The sequence below is a fragment of the Muntiacus reevesi genome, chromosome 3 (genome assembly GCF_963930625.1).
Source record: "Muntiacus reevesi chromosome 3, mMunRee1.1, whole genome shotgun sequence".
NCBI classification, from domain to species: domain Eukaryota; kingdom Metazoa; phylum Chordata; class Mammalia; order Artiodactyla; family Cervidae; genus Muntiacus; species Muntiacus reevesi.
The window spans coordinates 223,329,088-223,351,575 of NC_089251.1; the positions used below are offsets into that span (position 1 = coordinate 223,329,088).

Below are 22,488 nucleotides of genomic sequence, written 5' to 3' on the forward strand. Positions count from 1 at the left end.
CTTGTTTTTTACTCTTTGATAACTAAATTTCTTAACTACTGACTGGTTATACAGGCTTTATCGCAGTGTGGATAGAGCATATTTTACAGATTGAAAGGTCTGTCTAGTCAAAGGTGTGGTTTTTCCAGTAGTCGTGTATGGATGTGAGAGTTGGACTATAAAGAAAGCTGAGAACTGAAGAATTGATGCTTTTGAACTGTGGTGTTGGAGAAGACTCTTGAGAGTCGCTTGAACTGCGTGGAGAACCAACCAGTCCATCCTAAAGGATATCAGTCCTGAATATTCATTGGAAGGACTGATGTTGAAGCTGAAACTCCAATACTTTGATCACCTGATGTAAAGAACTGACTCATTGAAAAGACCCTGATGCTGTGAAAGATTGAAGGTGGGAGGAAAAGGGGATGACAGAGGATGAGGTGGTTGGATGGCATCACTGACTCAATGGACATGAGTTTGAACAAGCTCCAGGAGTTGGTGATTGACAGGGAGACCTGTTTGCAGCAGTCCGTGGGGTTGCAAACAGTCGAACATGACTGAGCAACTGAACTGAACCGATCAGATTGAAAGTTTGTGGGAACCCTGGTTTTAAATAAGTTTATCAGCACCATTTTCCCAACAACATTTGCTCACAGCATGTCTCTGTGTCATGTCTTCTTGTGCAGTTAATAGTCTACAGTATAGTGTAAACATAACTTAAATGCACTCAATTTCAGTTCAGTTGCTCAGTCGTGTCTGACTCTTTTTGATCCCAACTCTTTGCAGCACACCAGGCTTCTCTGTTCATCACCAACTCTTGGAGCTTGTTCAAACTCATGTCCTTCGAGTTGGTGGTGCCATCCAACCGTCTCATCCTCTGTCGTCCCCTTCTGCCTTCAGTCTTTCCCAGCATGAAAGTCTTTCACATTGAATCAGTTCTTTGCATCAGGTGGCCAAAGAGTTGGAGTTTCAGCCTCAGCATAAGTCCTTCCAATGAATATTCAGGACTGATTTCTTTTAGGATTGATTGTTTTTACCTCCTTGCTGTCCAAGGGACTCTCAAGAGTTTTCTCCATCACCAGAGTTCAAAAGCATTAATTCTTTGGTGCTCAGCTTTCTTTATAGTCCAACTCTCACATCCATACATGACTACTGGAAAAACCATCCTTATATGCGCTCAGTTCAGTTCAGTCACTCAGTTGTGTCCAACCTTGCATTACATGGACTGCAACTTGCTAGGCTTCCCTGTCCGTCACCAACTCCTGGATCATATTAAAACTCATATCCATCTAATCAGTGTTGCCATCCAACCATCTCATCCTCTGTCATCTCCTTCTCCTCTCGCCTTCAATCTTTCCCAGCATCAGGGTCTTTTCTAATGAGTCAGTTCTTTGCATCAGGTGGTCAAAGTATTGGAGTTTCAGCTTCGGCATCAGTTCTTCCAATGAATATTCAGGACTGATTTCCTTTAGGATGGACTGGTTGGATCTCCATGCAGTTCAAGGGACTCTCAAGAGTCTTCTTCAACACCAGTTCAAAAGCATCAATTCTTCGGCACTCAGCTTTCTTCATAGTCCAACTCTCACATCCATACTTGACTACTGGAAAAACCATAGCTTTGACTAGATGAACCTTTGTTGGCAAAGTAATGTCTCTGCTTTTTAATATGCTGTCTAGGTTGATCATAACTTTTCTTCCAAGGAACAAGCATCTTTTAATTTCATGGCTGAAGTCACCATCTGCAGTGATTTTGGAGTCCTTAGATAACCAATGATTAAATGTTGACTTCTACTTTTATTATCCTTTTCACACACATGTATGCAAACTCTGTGTCTGGTTTCACAGTGTTCAATGTTTATATTTTTATTTTATTCCATGTTGGTTGTGTTTTCAGTTTATATTACTTAAGCTAGATGAGCAGAATCTTACACTTTTTGTCAGACTGATAGTACTAAGTACAGAGTATAACAGGCAAGGCACAAAAAAAAAAAAGAAATTCTGGGAAGATTGCCATAAAGTGTTTGTGTTATCCTTTGGAAGTGATTGGTGGTAGGAAGGTGCTTAGTTTGAAAAATAAAAAATTAGATTGACAGGGCCTAACATGTTGTGTTGCCATGCAGAAATTTTATTTGAAAGTTTATTCTGCTTCCTCATATTTCTGACTTGTTTATCAGAAGTCTTTTGGGGCATTTTGGACTTTACTTTTTTTCCTAATACTTAAAAACAATCCATGGCAGCCAAATAGGGAAGGTAATTTGTCTTCTGTGATGTTTATTGATATAGAAAAGAAAGGATACCAGAAGACCTTTGATGTGTTTATAGATGCATAAAAACAAATTTAATATGAGTTTTAGTGGGAAAGAAGTTACATAACAGAGAAGTAATAAATAAGAATTTTACATTTTCCTTTTTTAGTACTTAGAATCTTATCTGTAAATATGAAGGCCGTTGGTGATTTTTGAGATAAGGCTAGTTAAGTGATATATCTGTTATTTAATATCATAGTGTGTTTTTAGTTTGCATTATTTTCCATTAAAAGATGTGTATTGCTGTTTAAACTTCTAATAACTGTTGCTAATTTTCTTCAGTTACTGGTTTTAATTTGCCAGATGTTACTTGATGAAAACTTTTGTGATGATTTTTTTTTCTTTTGGTTAAGTTTCTCTTAATACTATTGATTCCTCAAGGGCAATATTTCACATTATTTTCATAGCCACCGAAGTGATCCATTTTTATATCAGTGTTTGATGATTTACTAAAAGAAAGCCTGCATCTTCCCAAGTAAATAAAGCACCAAAACCTTTAATATCCCTGGTGTCTTTTCAGAATAATTGAGGTTTGTAGGTTGTTTTTAATAGAAATGACTTTGTGTTGTGTGTGTGTGTATGCTCTGCTTACTGTCTCAGTCATGTCCGACTCTTGGTGACCCTGTGGCTAAAGCTTGTCAGGCTCCTCTGCTCGTGGGGATTCTCCAGGCAAGAATACTAGTGAGTTGCCATGCCCTCCTCCAGGGCATCTGCCCAACCCACGGATTGAACCCAGGTCTCCCCCATTGCAGGCGGATTCTTTACCAACTGAGCCACCAGGGAAGCCCATTGTTTATGTATGTGTTTGCTTTTCTTTAATGTAAGGATATCTGTTTGGATTTTGAGAATTTACCTTTTATCTCTGTTCTAAATTTATAACCAGTTTTGGCTTCTGTGCAATTTTATTTTTATTAATTTTTTTAAGTTGACTTTTATTTTAAATTTTTATTGACTGACTTTTGGCTGCACTGGGTCTTTGTTGCTCCGCCCAGGCTTTCTCCAGTGGTGGTGCACTGGGGCTGCTGTTGGTTGTGGCGCGCAGGCTTCTCACTGCAGTGACTTCCCTTGCTGCAGGGGCCGGGCTCAGGGCACCCAGGCCTCAGTGGTTGCAGCGATTGGGCCCAGCAGCTGTGGTTCCTGGTCTCTGGAGCGCAGGCTCAGTAGTTGTGGTGCATGGGCTTATTTGCTCTGTGGCATATGGGATTTGCCCAGACCAGGAATCCAACCAATCCAACAATCCCCCACATTGGCAGGCAGAGTTTTAACCACCACCAGGGAAATACTGTGCAATTTTAAAAATAGTCCTTTTATTCTGATGGGAGTGTTGGCCTCTAGCTATAGCACCGTGATCCCCCTGTTCCCCCCAAAATGAACATCAAATATCAGAAATCTGTTTTGTGCAGTCTGTGTAATACTTACATCTACTTGTACCTGTTTTGATGTAATTCACGTTTTGAATGAGCGCCAGAGAACTGCACAGAACTGTTTTAATCTTGAGATCTGGACATTTATAGATAGCCCACCCATTTAGTGGCTATAAGCAAAATTACTTTTCTGTTGTGCGTTGTCTTTGAAGGTATCTTGCTTATCCCGGATAATGCATATTTTTCATGACAGTAAGATAATACTAAATACCAGGAGGAGAGTTAGCAACAAAGAGAATCATAGGGTAAATATAAATGAAATAAGGCTTTATTTTGTCAGATAGTGTAAGATAAACATTTATACTGCCAAATACTTAACTCAGATCACTTATATCTTATTTATACTTAGACCAAATAAGAGACTATGGAAAGCAAAAACTTGATCTCCATATTCTAATTTGTCAGTTGTTTTGATACCTATGGTCATTGGTAAGCATGGATATTACAGACTTTTCAGTTTTATTGAGCTTCCAGACTGTTTCCATTCTAACAGTTTACTGATAATCAGGTTAATCTTGAAAATATCACTTCCATTCTTAACTTTTGATGTCTTACAAACCTGACTTGATTATACCCAATACTGAAGAATATGGAACGTTCATGTTTAGTGAAAGAAAGCTTGTCAAACACTGATTAATCACAGCCCTGCTTATTTGGTCATGATCTTCTCTGTCTGTCTATTTCAGTTCTGTCACTTGCCTTAATAGTCCTGCCTTAGTCCTATTTCCTCCATAAAACATTCTTTTTTCGTTTCCTTGTGAATTGATTGATTTAGTGCGTGTTTATTGAGTTCCTGTACTGTGCTACCCTGGAGAAGGGAAAGGCTACCCACTCCAGTATTCTGGCCTGGAGAATTCCATGGACTTGATAGTCCATGGGGTCACAAAGAGTCGGACATGACTGAGCAACTTTCACTCACTGTTCTAGGTATTGGTGATACAACAATGATAACAGAGCTTGTTCTGGAAGCTCTTAGTCTAGTGAAGGTCCAGGTTATCATCTGCAAATTACTATTTCATTTATCAACAGCCCTTATCTTGATTTTTTTAATTTATAGTACAAGCATATGATCATGTTATCTGAGTATGTTCAATATAAAAGCAAAGTTTTCTACAAAGATTATTGTCAGAAAAAAGTCATTTTATATTTGAGACTTTGCAAGGTTTTTTTTTTTAATATTTTGAGGTTGTCAGTATTTATATTCTGAATAGAAGTATAATGTTTTGTAAAAGATAGTCTTGAGATGATGTCAGTAAGTACTAGTTTTGAATGTTTATGGAAATTTCCTGAGGTAAAAGGGGAGTAAAGAATTTAGACAAATTATTCTTGAGGAGGGTTGATTTACTGTCATAATTCATTTTAAAAAATTCACAGAGGTTTTTTAAAAAGTCTTTAAAGGTCTCACCTTAAAGAGTAATGTTGTAAGTAATTTATGAACATCATAATATATACTATAAAACAATGGGGAAAAAAACACTATGTTAGTATTATGTGAATGGAAGTTTGTGGGTTGGAAAAGTATTTCCAGTGACAATATTCTGTATGACTTCAAAAAGTATTGCTTCTCAACTTAAATGGAAATGAAGGTAATTCAAATTTTGATACTTTTAAATGACTCAGGCAGAAGATAATGCGATGACATTTGTTGAAAGATATATGTGAAATTTGAACAAAGTTGTTTTTAAAATTTTTGTGCTTCATGATTTTAAAACATTGATAAAAGTAAATTAATGAGTTAAAATATATATTGGGCTTTTCATACAGATATGCAAAAGCTTATATATTTCAAATTGGTCAAAAGATTTTAAAAACATCCTCTCACTGGTAAAAGTTAAGACATCCATCATATTGAGAGTTGTATGGTATTCGTTTATGGTAGGTAGCTTGCAAGTTTCCGGATTGTTGGATGACTATTCAACATAGTGAGAAACTGTTAAAAAATACATGTTGAACTAATAAAATGCTGTATACATTTATCTATATAAGATTATATATATAATAATCTTATAATCTATATAAGATTTTCTTGGTACCATGAGGGATGATGCTATACTAGAATTTCCCAGTTATTTGCTTAAAATGATTCTTCTGCATAATGTTTTTTAACAACTCTATTTCTTGATTTGTACTATATAATGTTTTGGGTTAAAAGCATAATTCCATAGACGATTCTCTTTGGACATGTGCTCTACCCCTAGAGTGATAGGAAGCAGTGTCATGTGAAGCAGAAACAAGAATTGCTTTTATGTTGTATTTATTAATTTTGAAACTTTGTTAATCCTTCCTGGCAAACTAAATTGCCTTTGGGAGGCACAAGCTTAAGGAAGACATTCAGTAGCATGCCTATTGATATTCTGTTCTCAATGACTTGTTGATAGTTTCAGACAGTATTAAACCACTTTTCCAGAAGTGAGCCTCAGAAATGTAAGTTGTCAAAATAGTTCTTTTCTTTACATTTATTGTTGGGTGCATATAGGAAAATTATGATAGGATAAGGCTGGTTGCAAGGCCTGAGAAAAACATCATCATCTCGGGACTTCCCAGGAAGTCCAGTGGCTAAGACAGCATACTTCCATGATAGGGAGCATGAGTTTGATCCCTGATCAGGTATGCTGCATACCACAAGGTGTGGCCAAAAAATTGAAAAAGAAGCATTGCCATCTTAGTCAGATAAGAAAAGAGATTGTAATTGTAAAAGAGTCTTTAATTCCATCTACTTGTTTCAGAGGAGTTGGGGGTGCAGTAGTAGTTGGTGAGTTTTTAAAATTCAGTTGTTATATCACATTTTTACATTTTAATCTTTCATTAAGTACTGTTTCTCTTTGAAGGAAAGCTGAGGAAAGAAGAAAAACAAGGTGAGGGAGAAAGGGAAAGATACACCCAACTGAATTCAGAATTCCAGAGAATAGCAAGGAAAGATAAGAAGGCCTTCTTAAATGAACAATGCAAAGAAATAGAGGACAACAATAGAATGAGAAAGACTAGAGATAACTTCTGGGGAAGGAAATGGCAACCCACTCCAGTGTTCTTGCCTGGAGAAACCCAGGGACGGCGGAGCCTGGTGGGCTGCCGTCTATGGGGTCGCACAGAGTCGGACACGACTGAAGCGACTTAGCAGCAGCAGCAGAGATATCTTCAAGAAAATTAGAGATGTCAAGGGAACATTTCATGCAACGATGGGCACAATAAATGACAGAAATGGTAAGGATCTAACAAGCAGAAGAGATTAAGACGAAGTGGCAAGAATTCACAGGACTATACAAGAAAGGTCTTAATGACCCAGATAACCATGATGGTGTGATCACTCACCTATAGCCGGACATCCTGGAGTGTGAAGTCAAATGGGCCTTAGGAAGCATTGCTATGAACAAAACTAGTGGAAGTGACAAAATTCCAGCCCCGCTATTTAAAAATCCTCAACAATGATGCCCTTAAAGTGCTGCACTCAGTATGTCAGCACATTTGGAGAACCCAGCAATGGCCACAGGACCAGAAAAGGTCAGTTTTTATTCCAGTCCCAAAGAAGGGCAGTGGCAAAGAATGTTCAGACTACCATACAGTTGTGTTGATTTCACATGCTAACAAGGTAATGCTCAAAATCCTTAAGCTTGGCTTCAGCAGTATGTGCACCGAGAGTTTCCAAATATACAAACTGGGTTTTGAAGAGGCAGAGGAACTGGAGATCAAATTGCCAACAATCGTTGAATCATGGAGAAAGCAAGGGGATTCCAGAAAAACAGCTGTGTCTGCTTCATTGATTGTGCTAAAGCCTTTGATTGTGTGGATCACAACAAACTGTGGAAAATTCATAATGAGATGGGAGTACCAATTACCTCACTTGTCTCCTGAGAAACCTGTATGTGGGTCAAGGAGCACCAGGTAGAGCCGGACATGGAACAGTGGACTGGTTCAAAACCAGGAATGGAATATACACCAAGGCTGTATATTGTCAACCTGCTTATTTAACTTCTATGCAGAGTACATCATGAAACATGCTGGGCTGGATTAAGCACAAGCTGGAGTCAGTACTGCCAGGAGAAATATCAACAACCTCAGATATAAAGATAATTCCACTCTAATGGCAAAGAGTGAAGAGGAACTAAAGAGCCTCTTGATGAGAGTTGAAAAGGAGACTGAAAAAACTGACTTGAGAGTCAACATTAAAAAACTAAGACCATGGCATCAGGTCCCATCACTTCATGGCAAATAGAAAGGGAAAAAGTAGAAGCAGTGACAGATTTTATTTTCTTGGGCTGCCAAATCACTGTGGACAGGGACTGTAGCCATGAAATTAAAAGATGCTTGCTTCTTGGAAGGAAAGCTATGATAAACCTAGACAGTGTATTAAAAAAGCAGAGACCTTGCTTTGTCAACAATGGTCACTCTAGTCAAAGTTATGGTTTTTCCAGTAGACATGTATAGATTTATGAGAGTTGGACCATAAAGAAAGCTGAGAGCTGAAGAATTGATCCTTTTGAATTGTGGTGCTGGAGAGGCTCTTGAGAATCCCTTGGGCTGCGTGGAGATCAAATGAGTCAATCCTAACGGAAATCAAGCCTGAATATCCATTGGAAGGACTAATGCTGAAGCTCCAATACTTTGGCCCCTGATGCAAAGAACCAACTCATTGGAAAAAACCCTGATGCTTGGGAAAGATTGAAGGCAAAGGAGACAGGGGCGGTGGGGTGTGGGCAGCAGAGGATGAGATGGTTAGATAACATCACCAACTTGATGGACATGCATTTGAACAAATTCTAGGAGAGAGTGGAGGACATAGGAACCTCATGTGGTGCCACCAGGGGGTTGCAAAGAGTTGAACACAACTTAGTAACCGAACAGCAACAAATGTTTGGAGGGCAAGTAAGATAGTCTTAGACCGAATGACATTTTAATGTATGAAAAGGCATATATAAACAACTATTTGAAACAGTGAATAAATATGAACTAAAATATTTTAGGTTAGATGGCAAGTAGTGTGCATTTTGTGGGAGCGAAGCAGGAGTCCTGATGATAAAACTTGAAAATTGTCGCATGTGAGATTTAGCCTGGGATGCTTTTTGCAAGAGCTGGGCTTTGAGAAATGATTAGGATGATGATAGGTTGCAAAGGGTAGGGCATTAAAGAAATATTTGCTTGAACTATATCCATTCCTCCAGCACCATTTGCTGAAAAGGCTGTCTCTCCTCCGCTGAAATTCTTTTGTTCATTTGTTAAAATTAATCGGGCATATTTGTTTGGGTCTGTTCCTGGGTTCTCCTTCTGTTCCATTGATTTTTGTGTTTATCTCTCCACCAGTACCACACTGTCATATTTACTGCAGCTATGTGGTAAGTCTTAACATCAGGAAGAATGATTTCTGTCTTTATTATTATTTTTCAGCAGATTTTAGAAAAAGGTCTTTTCTTGTCTACAGAGAAATTTGCTGAGATTTTAATATGAATTGTATACTTTATATATATGTGTGTGTGTGTATATATGAATATATATATATATATATATAATATGAATATATCAGTTTAAGAAGACTTGAAATCTTGGTTTTATGGACTCTTCAATCCATGAACACAGTGTGTTTCTCCAAGTGATTAGGTCGTCTTTGATTTCTTTCATCAGTATTTTATAATTTTCATCATACAAATCCTATATATTCTTTATTAAATTATATGTAAGTGTTTTATTTTCTTAGGAGGAATAGTAACTAATACTTTTAATTTTTTATTTCAGTTCTGCTTGTTCATTGTCAGTGTAAAGAAACATAATTGATTTTTGTGTGTTGATTTGTTTTCTGTGACCTTACTGAACTCACTAATTCTAGCATTTTGTTGTTGTTGTTTGAAGATTCCTTAGAGTTTTCTGAATAGACAATCATTTTATCTGCATATAGAAACAGTTTTATATTTCCTTTTCCAATTGGTATGTCTTTAATTTTTTTTTTCTTGCCTTATTACAATAGCTAAAACTTTCAATACTATGTTAAATAAAAGTGGTAGGAGTAGACATCAGTGCCTTCTTTTTGATGTTAGAGGGAAAGCATTCAATCTTTCACCATACAGTATGATGTTAGCTGTAAGTTTTTTGATAGGTGCTCTTTTCTCAGTTTGTAGAAGTTTCTCTCTATTCTTGTTAGACTTATCAATAGACCATATGATTTTTCTCTTTTTGTCTGCTTGCTTGGTAGAGTGCATTTATTGACTTTTGAATATCAAATTAGCCTTCATGCCTGGAATAGATCCTACTTGGTTGTGGTACATTACTTAAAATATATTTTTTGGATTTTTGTTTGCTAAAATTTTGTTGAGAACTTTTTCATCTCATTTGTTGTTGTTGTTCAGTCACTAAGTCGTGTCCAACTCTTTGTGACCCCATGGCCAGGCTTCCCTGTCCTTCAGTATCTCCTGGAGTTTGCGCAAACTCACGGCCAATGAGTTGGTGCTGCTGTACTAGTGATATATTGGTCTGTATACCCTATTTGCCCTTTTCTGTTCTGTCTTTGACTGATTTTTGTATCAAGGTAATACGTGCTTCATAAAACTAGTTGTGAAGTAGTCCCTCTTCATCTGGTTCTGAAAGAGGTTGTGTAAAATTAATGCTGGTGTATTATTTTAATACTTCATGCTTTTAAAAAACAGAACCTCTCTTGTTCTCAGATGCATTTACATTAGATAAAATTTACTTTTTCCTCATTGGAGGAGTATCTTAGATTTGAGTATGACTTTTACAGGGCTGTTTTGACAAATTTTAGGTCCTGTGTATTGCCTTTTTTCTTTTTTTAAATGGTAGGAAAAAATGAAATTCTCAGTATCAATCATTATGTATAAGCAGTAGGTTGGAAATAGAATTATTATCTGAAATAATTTATGAAAAATAATTCTAATACTTGATTCTGTGATAGACTTACTGATTTGCTATAACTTGCCTGAGTAAGATTTATGAAACTACAGAATTATCCATAGTAATTTTTTAATTGTTAGGGAGATTGAATCAAATGTAGAACCAAAGCAGTGCAAGGTTTGGTAACTTGTTCAAGGTCATAGTATGTAAACTGAATTCCAAGTTCAGTTCACAGTCTTCTAAGCCAATACTTAACTGGGAAGGAACATTAGATCACCAGTGAGTCTTTGCCAAAAGAAGCAAAGAAAATATACACATAGTATCTATATATCTATATACCCCGCTGCTGACCTCATGTACTTTTCAGCTACTCATTCCTGGGGCATAGAAAATGATACTCAAAGATGAGTTTGAGAAAACACATGGGGGATTCTGATGCACATCATAGGTTAAGAACCATTATAATAAACCCTGCAAATAGACCTATATGTCCATTTATTTCTTTTGAAAATTGTATTAACTATTTGTAATTACTTTGTTAGAATAAACCTATAGTAGAAATTTACAGTTTAAGAAAACCTTAAATTGTGAAATGCTATTAAAAACGAGAAAATACAGGTAACTTTTACCATCCTTTTTAGAAGTGCACCTTTAAAGTCACTAGGTGAGCGTAGAACATAACAATACATGTAACTTGCTTTATTTTTACAATTATGTTATTGTATTTAGTGGTCAGTAAGAGATATGATGGGATAAAGACTGATTACTGAATCAACTTGAAGATATGGGAGGGGGTTGGCAAAATTGTCAGTTTTTCCCATAAGCAATTTTCTATCTGTGAGTAATATCAAATGATAGTCTAGGTCTAGAAAGTCATTGTGAAATCTTAACTTATCATTAAATACTGAGAAGTTTTAAAAGAAATAAACAAAAAGTAATCATTTGTTTATCTTTTTTCTAGACCAGAGGTGGCAAAGAAACGAAACTGGTGTTTTCCCCCGCTCCTTCTATACTAATTCCAAGGCATTTTACCTCAACGTCTTTCTCAGTACATTGCTTCTGACAGCCACTCTTAACTGGTTGGAATTGACACCAAAGATGAAACCTATTGTATTTGGCATTTTTGTTCTAGGCAGTGTACTTTTTTGGCGGTTAGTTTTGTTTACTTTAAATGTTCTGTACCTCTGTGGAGTCTTCTTTTGGAAATTAAAAATAATTAATAGTGGTTTTTAATGTGAGTTATACAAGTGGTAGTTCATAGAAGACCCCCTGCACCCAGCAAAACAAAACAAGCAAAAGAAAAGTCCAGTCATCTAGAAATTAGAATGTTGTTTCAAGAGATAGCTGACCAACAGAGCCTGTAGGCCAGATCCAGCCTGTAAACTCAGAATGATATTTATATTTTTAAAAGGTGGGGGAATTTTTTTTTTAAAGAAGAATATTTTGTGATGTAAAAATTACGTGAAATTTAGTCTTCAGTGCCCATTAGTAAAGTTTCATTGAAATGTAGCAATGCTCATTCATTTACTGTCCAATGGATGCTTTTGTGCTGCATTGGCAGAATTGAGTAGTTGTAAAAGAAACCATAAGGCCAGCAAAGCCTAATATATTTACTGTCTGGCCCTTTCCAGAGAAAGTTTGCCAGTCTCTGTTATGAGATAATACAGGTAGTGCTTGTTTGCTTTTTGGTTATTTAGTAAAAGAGGAAACTTAATTTGCTGTTTTTTTCAACAGGTTTCTAAAAAGGAATACTTTAGAAACTTTGTGGTCTCAGAACTTCTTTCTTAGCCCAAGATGATTTTTATGTGGTTTGTATCTATAAATATCATTGTATTAGAAATTAGGGCAGAGAATTAAAAAATATTTATTTAAAAGTGTCAATAATAAATCCATTATATGTTAACAAAAGAATAGATTTTTATGAAAAATATTTTCTAAAAAACTAGAGAAATTTTTTACAAATTTCTTTATAATTGTTTTAGTAGATGACAACTGAATTCTTGTATCTGTTTTTCCACTCAGTTTGTTGTGATGCAAAAACTTGTGATGTTTTGACATGGAGGAAATCTGGCCAAACACAGATATAGTTAGAAAAATGGGGAGTATTTTAGTAGCTTTTTAAGATAATTGTGGATATTTTTCTTTGATAGTATACCATAACTCAACAAGTGGTAATTTCTTTGATGGTTTTGTTTTCTAATGTCAAGTTGATTGAAGTATATGTTGCAGAGAATAAAATATATTTTGTTTAGATACACAAGTCTGTGCAGTCTGATTAACTCATGAATTATATAACGATCACCACAATAAAAATGTGGAATATCTATATCACCTCTAAAAGTTTCCTTATACCCTTTTGTAACTAGCCCTCTCCCCTCACTCTTAACTTCTGATCTGATTTTCATACCTGTACTTCTGCCTTTTCCAAAATATTGGGTAAATGGAATCATACAGTATGTAGCCTTTTCAGTCCATTTTTGTTTTTAGCATAGTATGTTTGCAGTTTATCCATTTAGTTGCAGCTGTCACCAGTTCATTTATTATTTTTTTGTACAGATGTTTATTTTTACATCAGTGCTAGATATTGGGTGGTTTCTGGTGATTCTGAATAAAGCCACTCTACAAATTACAGATTTTTGCATGGATATATGTTTTCGTTTCTTAAATACCTAGGCATGAGATTGCTGTGTAGTATGGTCGATACATGTTTCACTGTAAGAAAACTTTTTCCTGAGTTACTGGGCCATTTTGCATCCCCACTACCAATGTGTGGAAGTTTCAGTTGCTCTACATATTTTCCAAAACTTGAGATTGTATGTTTTTATTTTTATATTAGTCATTCTAATGAATATTAGATCTAGTTTTAGTTTGCATTGCCCTGGTTAGTGATACTGAGTATCTTTCTATGTAGTATTTCCCATTCATATTTCTTTGATAAGGTGTCTGTCTGAATCTCTTGCCCATTTTTTAGAAATTAGGTAATATGTTTTCTTATTATTGAGTTGTGATAGGTCTTTATATTTTCTGAATATCTGTTCTTTTTTAGATATATAATTTGAAGTTATTTTCTCCCAGTCTGAGTTTTTTTCCTTAACTTTCAAAGAAAAGTTTCAAGCTTTTGAAGTCCAATTTTTGCTTTTGTAGCTCTTATTTTTTGTATTTTAACAAATCTTTCATGTTAATAATTTAGGGTCACAAGATTTTTCTTGTTTTTAGAAGTTATATAATAATAGTTTAAGGTTTTATTTTAGGTCTGTGATATTTTTAGAGTTAATTTTTGTATATGGTATGATATGTAAGTTGTTATGAGTTGAGGTTCTTTGTTCTGTATATAGATGTCTAGTTGTTCCGGCATCAGTTGTTGGAAGACTTTATTTTCTCTAAGTACATTGCATTGGCACCTTGGCTGTGTATCCGTTGACCGTATGTGTCTGGGTCTGTTTCTGGATTCTCTGTCCTGTCCCCTAGGTGCATGTCTTTTTACTAGGACTGCATTGTCTTGATTGTTGCAGTTTTTGTGTCAGACTTAAAAGCAATTAGTATAGGGACTCCCTGGTGGTCCAGTGGTTAGGGACTAGGCTCTTTCATTGCCATGGCCCAGGTTCAATGCCTGGGTGGGCAACTAAGATCCCGCAAGCCGTGTGGCATGACCAAAAAAACTGCCCAAAATCAAGTAGTATGAGTTCTCTTTGTACATCTTTTTTCAGAATTATTTTGGGTATTCCAGTTCTCTCACTTTTCCATTTAAAGCAAGAGATGGGTTCTTAAAAGTTAGTACAGTGTGGAATCTGAAACCACTAATGAACTTTTTGTCTTCTGTAATGCTAGAGTCTATTTGGCTATCTTGAACATTGAATGGATTTTTTTTTTTTTTAACCAATGAGTGTTTTTCAAATGTCACACAGAATTCACCTGGAAAATATTGGTTCTCTGAATTATATAGACCTTTTAAATGTTGGCACATCTTATTATTCTCTATTTAAAAGTCATATTTGTTAATATTACTAATGACCTCATCAGAAAATTCTTTAAATATTGGGAAGGTGTCAGGCTAATGGTGGTGGTTGATACAGTTTTTCCAAAATTCTTAATTTTGCTTGGAAGCTCATATTTTATCATTGGCAGTGCATGCTATCAGTTGTTTTTCTTGAAGTAACAGGTTTAATTTGGTTAATTTTGAGAACTATTTTTGCCAGATACTCAAGTCTGAATAGCCATGGTTGGTTTAGTTCACAACTCAGTCATGCAAGGGCTTTTTCTGGAGGCAGACATTGTACTGCAGTGTGCAGCAGACATGCTTTTGGTTAGTTACCACTTTGTCACACAGAATATTGAGAAGAAATCTTGACTCAAGGGTCAAAATTTAAGGAAATTAACAATGTTACTGCTTTTTTATCAAGGACATTCTTAAGTAAAGCTGGTCTTTTACAGAGAAAACGTGATTTATTTGGTCACTTTCTACTATGTTTATTAAACCTAAAATACAAAGATGGACCTGGAAACCTAAACCCAATATTATAACTGTAAGACAGTAAATTATTGACATTTTAGGAAGATCTGAAATTTGGTATACTGGGAGACAGTGTAAGAACAAATACAGTTATATTAAGTTGTTGTTTTATTATCTTATAGGTGCTATACTTGGTAGATCAGAAACTCAGGAGTGTATTTTCTATAATGCTAATTGGGAAAGAGATAGAACCAATCGCACTGGTGTTGAATCCTGTTATGGTGACAAAGATAAACGGCGGCATTGTTTCGCTACATGGAAGAATATTTCTGGTTCCATTGAAATAGTGAAGCAAGGTTGTTGGCTGGATGATATCAACTGCTATGACAGGTAAGAAGCCATTTTGTTTATGATAGTGTTGAATAATTTTCACTTCTCCCTCTTTTATAAAAGGGGAAGGATCAATGCATAGATTTTCACTTAAATGCTTCTTTTTAAAGATGAGAGTATAAAGATCATTATAACATGTTGATGACAAAATGCATGTTTTAAAGTAACAAAACAAATACAGCATATTTATGTTTTATCTTCTGTAACTTTGAATTATCTACCAAGTACTGAAAACTTTAGATAAGAAACATTTATTTCCCTATGTTGTAGGATTATGTTATTTTTTTTTTTTAAACAGCAGTTTTAATGAAAAGGGATTCTTAAAATTGCTTTAAAAGAGAGTATATCTGTTGAAAATCTATCCTGAAAGAGAATAAAGCTTAATCATAGTATTAAATTTCCTTTTAGTTTCCCTCTTTATGTATCTGGAAGAAATTGATCTCACTACATTTTCCCCTTTTTTCCTTGCAGAGTAGGCCTTTGTTCTTTATCCCAAGGGGCATTTTAACTTGACATTCTGAATTACATCAGAACTAACACAGCCCTCATAGAAAGCTACATTTTTTAAAAAAGATTTTGCTTAAATTGTTTTATTCTGTACTGGAAATAAAATACAGGGGGTACAGTGGGTATGTTACTGACTGCCTGTGATTTTTCTGTAAAGTGTCCGTAGGTGTTGAGCCCGGGCCACAAGAGTTTCACTGTGGGTGGGTGCTGATGACCGCAGAAGCTGAAAAATCCTAGATAACCAGATTTTTTGAAGCCAAATAACTGATACATTCATGGAATCTAGCTGTGTCCTGATCTACTTGCAGGGATTTTAATTGATTACTGTAAATCTGTGGTTGATTGGCCATCTGTGATTAATAGTAAAATGTGTTGAATAAACTCATGAAAATTGAATTAGTTCCACTTTTGGTGAGAAATTAACATAGTCATTTAGGTACATAGTTATAGTTAGTCAGTTCAGTCAATTCAGTTGCTCAGTCGTGTCCGACTCTTTGCAATCCCGTGAATCGCAGCACACCAGGCCTCCCTGTCCATCACCAACTCCCAGAGTTTACTCAAACTCATGTCCATCGAGTCGGTGATGCCACCCAGCCATCTCATCATCTGTCGTCCCCTTCTCCTCCTGCCCCCAATCCCTCCCAGCATCAGGGTCTTTTCCAATGAGTCAACTTTTTTCATGAGGTGGCCAAAGTATTGGAGTTTCAGCTTCATCATCAGTCCTTCCAATGAACACCCAGGACTGATCTCCTTTAGGATGGACTGGTTGGATCTCCTTGCAGTCCAGGGGACTCTCAAGAGTCTTCTCCAACACCACAGTTCAAAAGCATCAATTTTTCAGCACTCAGCTTTCTTCACAGTCCAACTCTCACATCTATATATGACCACTTAGTAGTTAGGGTGTATTTCTGCATCTGTGAATTTTCCAAGGATTACTGCTCTGTAATTAACATTTTAGTTGTATTTCTGATTATTAACTTCTTTATTAACAGAGGTGATCATTAAGTGATATTTGCTATTATGAAAGGATAAGTAGGGCCACTGGGGAAACAGTATGGAGGTTCCTCAGAAAACTAAAAATAGCAATGATATAGCAGTTCCACTTTTGAGTATATGTCCAAAGGAAACAAAAACATAAACTTAAATGCACCACAGCGTTCATTGCCACATTATTTACAATAGCCAAGACGTGGAAGCACCCTGAGTGTCTGTCAGTGAATAAATGGATCAAGGAAATACACTTTGTATATACAATGGAATCTTTTTCATCTGTGAAAAAGAACACCTTGCCATTCATAATACTGATGGACATTGAGGGCATTATCCTAAGTGAAATGTCAGACAGAGAAAAACAAATACCACATGATCTCACTTGTATATTAATCTTAAAAAAGAAAAAAAAAACACACATACACAAACCCATATATATAGAGAGAGAACTATTTGTGGTTGCTGGAGGCCGAGGGTGAGAAGTGGACTGAATGGGTGAAGGGAATCAAAAGGGTATGAATTTTCAGTTATAAAACAAATAAGTCCTAGGGATGTAATAGAGAATGTGGGGTAATGGTGACTATAGTTAATAATAATGTATTGTATATTTGAAAGTTGCTATAAGAGGAAATCTTAAAAGTTTTGTTCACAAGGAAAACAGTTTGTAACTGTGTGGTGATGGGATGTTAGCTAGATTATTGTGGTGATCATTTCACAATATACTCTTAATATTCAATCATTAGGTTGTATGCCTGTAACTAATGTTATATGCCAATTATATATCAATTTTGAAAAAAAGCTAAGGAGAAAGAAGTTGGGGAAAAATGAAGTTTGGGGATAATCTCTATTCAAAACTTGTTGTTCTGTCACTTAGTCATGTCTGACTCCTTGCAGCCCCATGGACTGCAGCACGCCAGGCATCCCTCTCCTTCACAATCTTCCGGAGTTTGCTCAAACTCATATCCATTGAGTCAGTGATGCCATCCAGCCATCTCATCTTCTGTCGTCCCCTTCTCCTCCTGCCTTCAGTCTTTCCCAGCATCAGTATCTTTTCCAGTGAGTTGGCTCTTTGCATCAGGTGGCGAAAGTACCGGAGCTGTAGCTTGAGCTTTAGTCTTTCCAGTGAATATTCAGGACTAATTTCCTTTAGGATTGACAAGTTGGATCTCCTTGCAGTCTAAGGACTCTCAACAGTCTTCTCCAGCACCACAGTTCGAAACATCAGTTCTTCTGTGCTCAACTGTCTTTATGGTCCAACAGTCAACATCCTTACATAACTATTGGAAAAACCATAGCTTTGACTAGACGGACCTTTGTAGCAAAGTGATGTCTCTGCTTTTTAATACGCTGTCTAGGTTAGTCACAGCTTTTCTTCCAGGGAGCAAGTGTCTTTTAATTTCATGGCTGTAGTCACCATCTGCAGTGATTTTGGAGCCCAAGAAAATAAGGTCTGTTACTGTTTCCATTGTTTCCCTGTCTGTTTGCCATGAAGTGATGGGATCAGATGCCATGATCTTAGTTTTCTGAATGTTAAGTTTAGCCAGCCTTTTTACTCTCCTCTTTCACCTTCACCAGGGGACTCTTTAGTTCCTTTTTGTTTTCTGCCATAAGTGTGGTGTCATTTGCACATCTGAGCTTGTTAATATTTCTCCTGGCAATCTTGATTCTAGGTTGTGCTTCATTCAGCCTGGCATTTTACATGATGTACTCTGAATGTAAGTTAAATAAGCAATGTGACAATATACAGCTTTGACATACTCCTTTCCCAGTTGGGAACCAGTCCATTGTTCCATGTCTAGTTCTAACTGTTGCTTCCTGACCTGCATACAGATTTCTCAGGAGGCAGGTCAGGTGGTCTGGTAGTCCCATCTTTTTAAGGATTTTCCACAGTTTGTTGTGGGCTTTGGGGTAGTCACACAGTCAAAGGCTTTGGGGTAGTCAATAAAGCAGAAGGAGATGTTTTTCTGGAACTCTCTTACTTTTTAAAGGATCCAGCGGATGTTGGCAGTTTGATCTCTGGTTCCTCTGCCTTTTCTAACACCAGCTTGAGCCTCTGGAAGTTCTTGGTTCTCGTACTGCTGAAGCCTGGCTTGGAGAATGTAACATTACTTTGCTCACATGTGAGGCGAGCGCAATATTCTGGTGGTTTGAGCATTCTCTGGATTGCCTTTCTCAGGGACTGGAATGCAAACTGACCTTTTCCAGTCCTGTGGCCACTGCTGAGTTTTCCAGATTTGCTGGCATATTGAGTGCAGCACTTTCGCAGCATAATCCTTTAGGATTTGGAATAGCTCAACTGGAATCCTATCACCTCCACTAGCTTTGTTCGTAGTGATGCTTCCTAAGGCCCATTTTACTTCACATTCCAGGATATCTGGCTCTAGATGAGTGATCACACCATGGTGGTTATCTGGGTCATTAAGATCTTTTTTGTATAGTTCTTCTGTGTATTTTTGCCACCTCTTAATACCTTCTGCTTCTGTTAGCTCCATCCCATATATGTCCTTTATTGTGCCCATTTTTGCATGAAATATTCCCTTGGTGTCTCTTAATTTTCTTAAAGAGATCTCTTCTTTCCCATTCTATTTCTTTGCATTGCTCACTGAGGAAGGCTTTCCTATCTCCTTGCTATTCTTTGGAACTCTGCATTCAGATGGTTGTATCTTTCCTCTTCTTTCGCTTCTCTTCTTTACTCGGCCATTTGTAAGGCCTCCTCAGACAACCATTTTGCCTTTTTGCATTTCTTTTTCTTGGGGATGGTTTTGATGACCACCTCCTGTACAATGTCACAAACCTCCATCCACAGTTCTTCAGGCACTCTGTCTACCATATCGAATCTCTTGAATCTGTTTGTCACTTCCACTGTATAATCATAAGGGATTTGATTTAGGTCATCCTGAATGGTCTAGTGGTTCCCCCTATTTTTTTCAATTTAAGCCTGAATTTTGCAGTAAGGAGTTCATGAACTGAGCCACAGTCAGCTCCCAGTCTTGTTTTTGCTGCCTGTATAGAGCTTCTCCATTCTCAACTGCAAAGAATATAATCAGTCTGATTTCGGTGTTGACCATCTGGTCATGTCCCTGTGTAGAGTCATCTGTTGTGTGGTTGGAAGAGGGTGTTTGCTGTTACCAGTGTGTCCACTTGGCAAAACTCTGGTAGCCTTTGCCCTGCTTCATTTTGTACTCCAAGGCCAAACTTACCTGTTACTCCAGTATCTCTTGACTTCCTGCTTTTGCATTCCAGGCCCTATGATGAAAAGGACATCTTTTTTTTTGGTGTTAGTTCTAGAAAGTCTTGTAGGTCTTCATAGAACCATTCAACTTAAGCTTATTCAAGACTATCTTTTAGTAATTAGTTGAGCTCAAGGATCTCTGTTCTTTTTATTGTGAAAAGCTACTGGCTTCTCACCTAAAACCAGTATTGCTTGAGATTAAACTTTGCTAGATAATGGTGAGTTGGTCAGTGCAAATGCCTGCTCTTAGAGTCAGAATTACTACACCAGCTTTGCCTCCAAGGGTTAAGTGCTAATTTAAATAAATGTGAATTTTTGTTTTTATGTTCTGAATTTGATTAAAAAGGAAATACTAAGAGTAGTCAGATAAATAAGAGTAAGAAAAAGAAGATTGAAGAAATGTCAAAGTATGGAGGAAGAGACGGGGAAAATGAAGAATGAAATTGAATGGTAAAAGTAATTTCCTTGCATTAACTAGCCTAGTATTTAATTATATTAACCTGTAATTTGAGGCATAATTCTGAATGTTAAATTTTGAATTTGTATATTTCTGTTTATAAATTGTTAAAAATTTAGCTTTCATTTGTCTTTTACTTTTTACTAAATAGATATTGGTGTAAATTTTATTTCAAAGTTTGATTTTGGTAAAATTGCCTTCTCGCTGAAATTTCTTGGGCTTTTCACTTTAGAATTAAATTCAACCTTATTTTCAACAACCATTGTAAAAGTTTATGGTTTATTTGTAATATATGTCTAAGTATACTTGATATTATTAGCAATTTAAATATCTGCTGGATGCATGAGACAAGTGCTCGGGCCTGGTGCATTGGGAAGACCCAGAGAAATCGGGTGGAGAGGGAGGTGGGAGGGGGAATCGGGATGGGGAATACGTGTAACTCTATGGCTGATTCATATCAGTGTAAGACAAAACCCACTGCAATGTTGTGAAGTAATTAGCCGCCAACTAATAAAAAAAAAAAAAAAAAAAAAATTAGGTATAACTATTTTTTTAATGGTTGATTAGGATTTGATCTCGAGGCTAAATCTCTGTCTTTTCAGTAACTCAGTTCCTATAGAGAAGGCTGCCTTCCTTCTCCTTTCTAAATGAATCTAACTCTAGTCAGTTTTTTAGTTTCTCGGGCCTCTATTTTTGTTGTTACAGATTGCTCTTTACTTGTTTATCTTTAGCCCTGTTCATTGGGTTCAGGGAATTTAATTCTGCTGCAAAAATGGCTTAATTCCCAAGGCTGATTTAAGTCTCTGATGTTGAAATGTGTTCTGCCATGAGATATGAGCAAGGATTACTTCGTGCCTGTGTATTTATGTGTATGAGAAGTGAAAGTGAAAGTGTTAGTTGCTCAGTCATTTCTGACTCTCTGAGACTGCATGGACTGTAGCCTGCCAGGCTCCTCTGTCCATGTATTTCTCCAGGTAAGAATACTGTCATGGGTAGCCATTCCTTTCTCTAGGGGATCTTCCCGACCTGAGGATCTAACCCTGGTCTCCTGCATTGCAAATAGGGTCTTTACTGTCTGAGCCACCAAGGAAGCTCATTTATCTGTATACATGTGTGCGTGTGTGTGTATATTTGTGTGTGTATACACACATACAGTTTTTTACATATAGTGTTCAGCTTTTGTATTCATAAAATGGAAAGGCTCTATTTCCTGTGAGGATAAAGCACTCTTAGACCAAATTTCTTCATTGACTTTATGTTCCTCTTCAAGTTTTTCTAATAATTAAAGAAAACAATAAAAAGATGGTTGCTTTAGATTGATCATTAAAATCCAAATTAAAGAAGTCACTTCATGGAGCCAATGTGATTGTTATAAAATCAGCTATTGGATTTTTTCCTGATGATATATCATAATTGGTTTCAAGGAACATTTTTGACTTTTAAGAATTGATTGTTGAATATTAATAAAAGTCTCAAAGTTGACTATAAATGACTTATGCATTATTTTATCTCTGAGAAGATAAAACTTTTACTAAAGTTCTTTTACTAAAGTTTACTAAAGTTCTGAGAAGAACTTTAGTAAAACACCTATTGTAGATTCAGAGTAGTAATGTTGGTTTTAACTGTTTCTTCTCTTTTTATTTATAGGACTGATTGTGTAGAAAAAAAAGATAGCCCTGAAGTATATTTTTGTTGCTGTGAGGGCAATATGTGTAACGAAAGGTTTTCTTATTTTCCGGAGATGGAGGTCACACAGCGTAAGTTCACAGGGAAAACACATAAGTCTGTTCAACTAATAGATTGAAAACAAAGCATATTTGTGTTAGAATAATTTACTCCCACCTTCTCCTCCTCTATTTTTCTCCTACAGTTTGGCGCTATAATAAATATTTATTGTGGAATTTTATTGACCAAATCTGAATGAT

The 22,488-nt window shown here is 36.4% G+C and overlaps 1 protein-coding gene across 1 annotated transcript in view; it reads left to right on the forward strand.

The window, feature by feature from the left end:
• The window catches only part of ACVR2A (activin A receptor type 2A), a 90,048-nt gene that overhangs the window by 38,886 nt on the left and 28,674 nt on the right, over positions 1–22,488 (forward strand). Inside the window, exons 2-3 of the mRNA XM_065931491.1 lie at positions 15,170–15,377; positions 22,211–22,320. Of these exons, the coding sequence (XP_065787563.1) occupies positions 15,170–15,377; positions 22,211–22,320 (318 nt within the window). The remainder of the gene's footprint in view (positions 1–15,169; positions 15,378–22,210; positions 22,321–22,488) is intronic.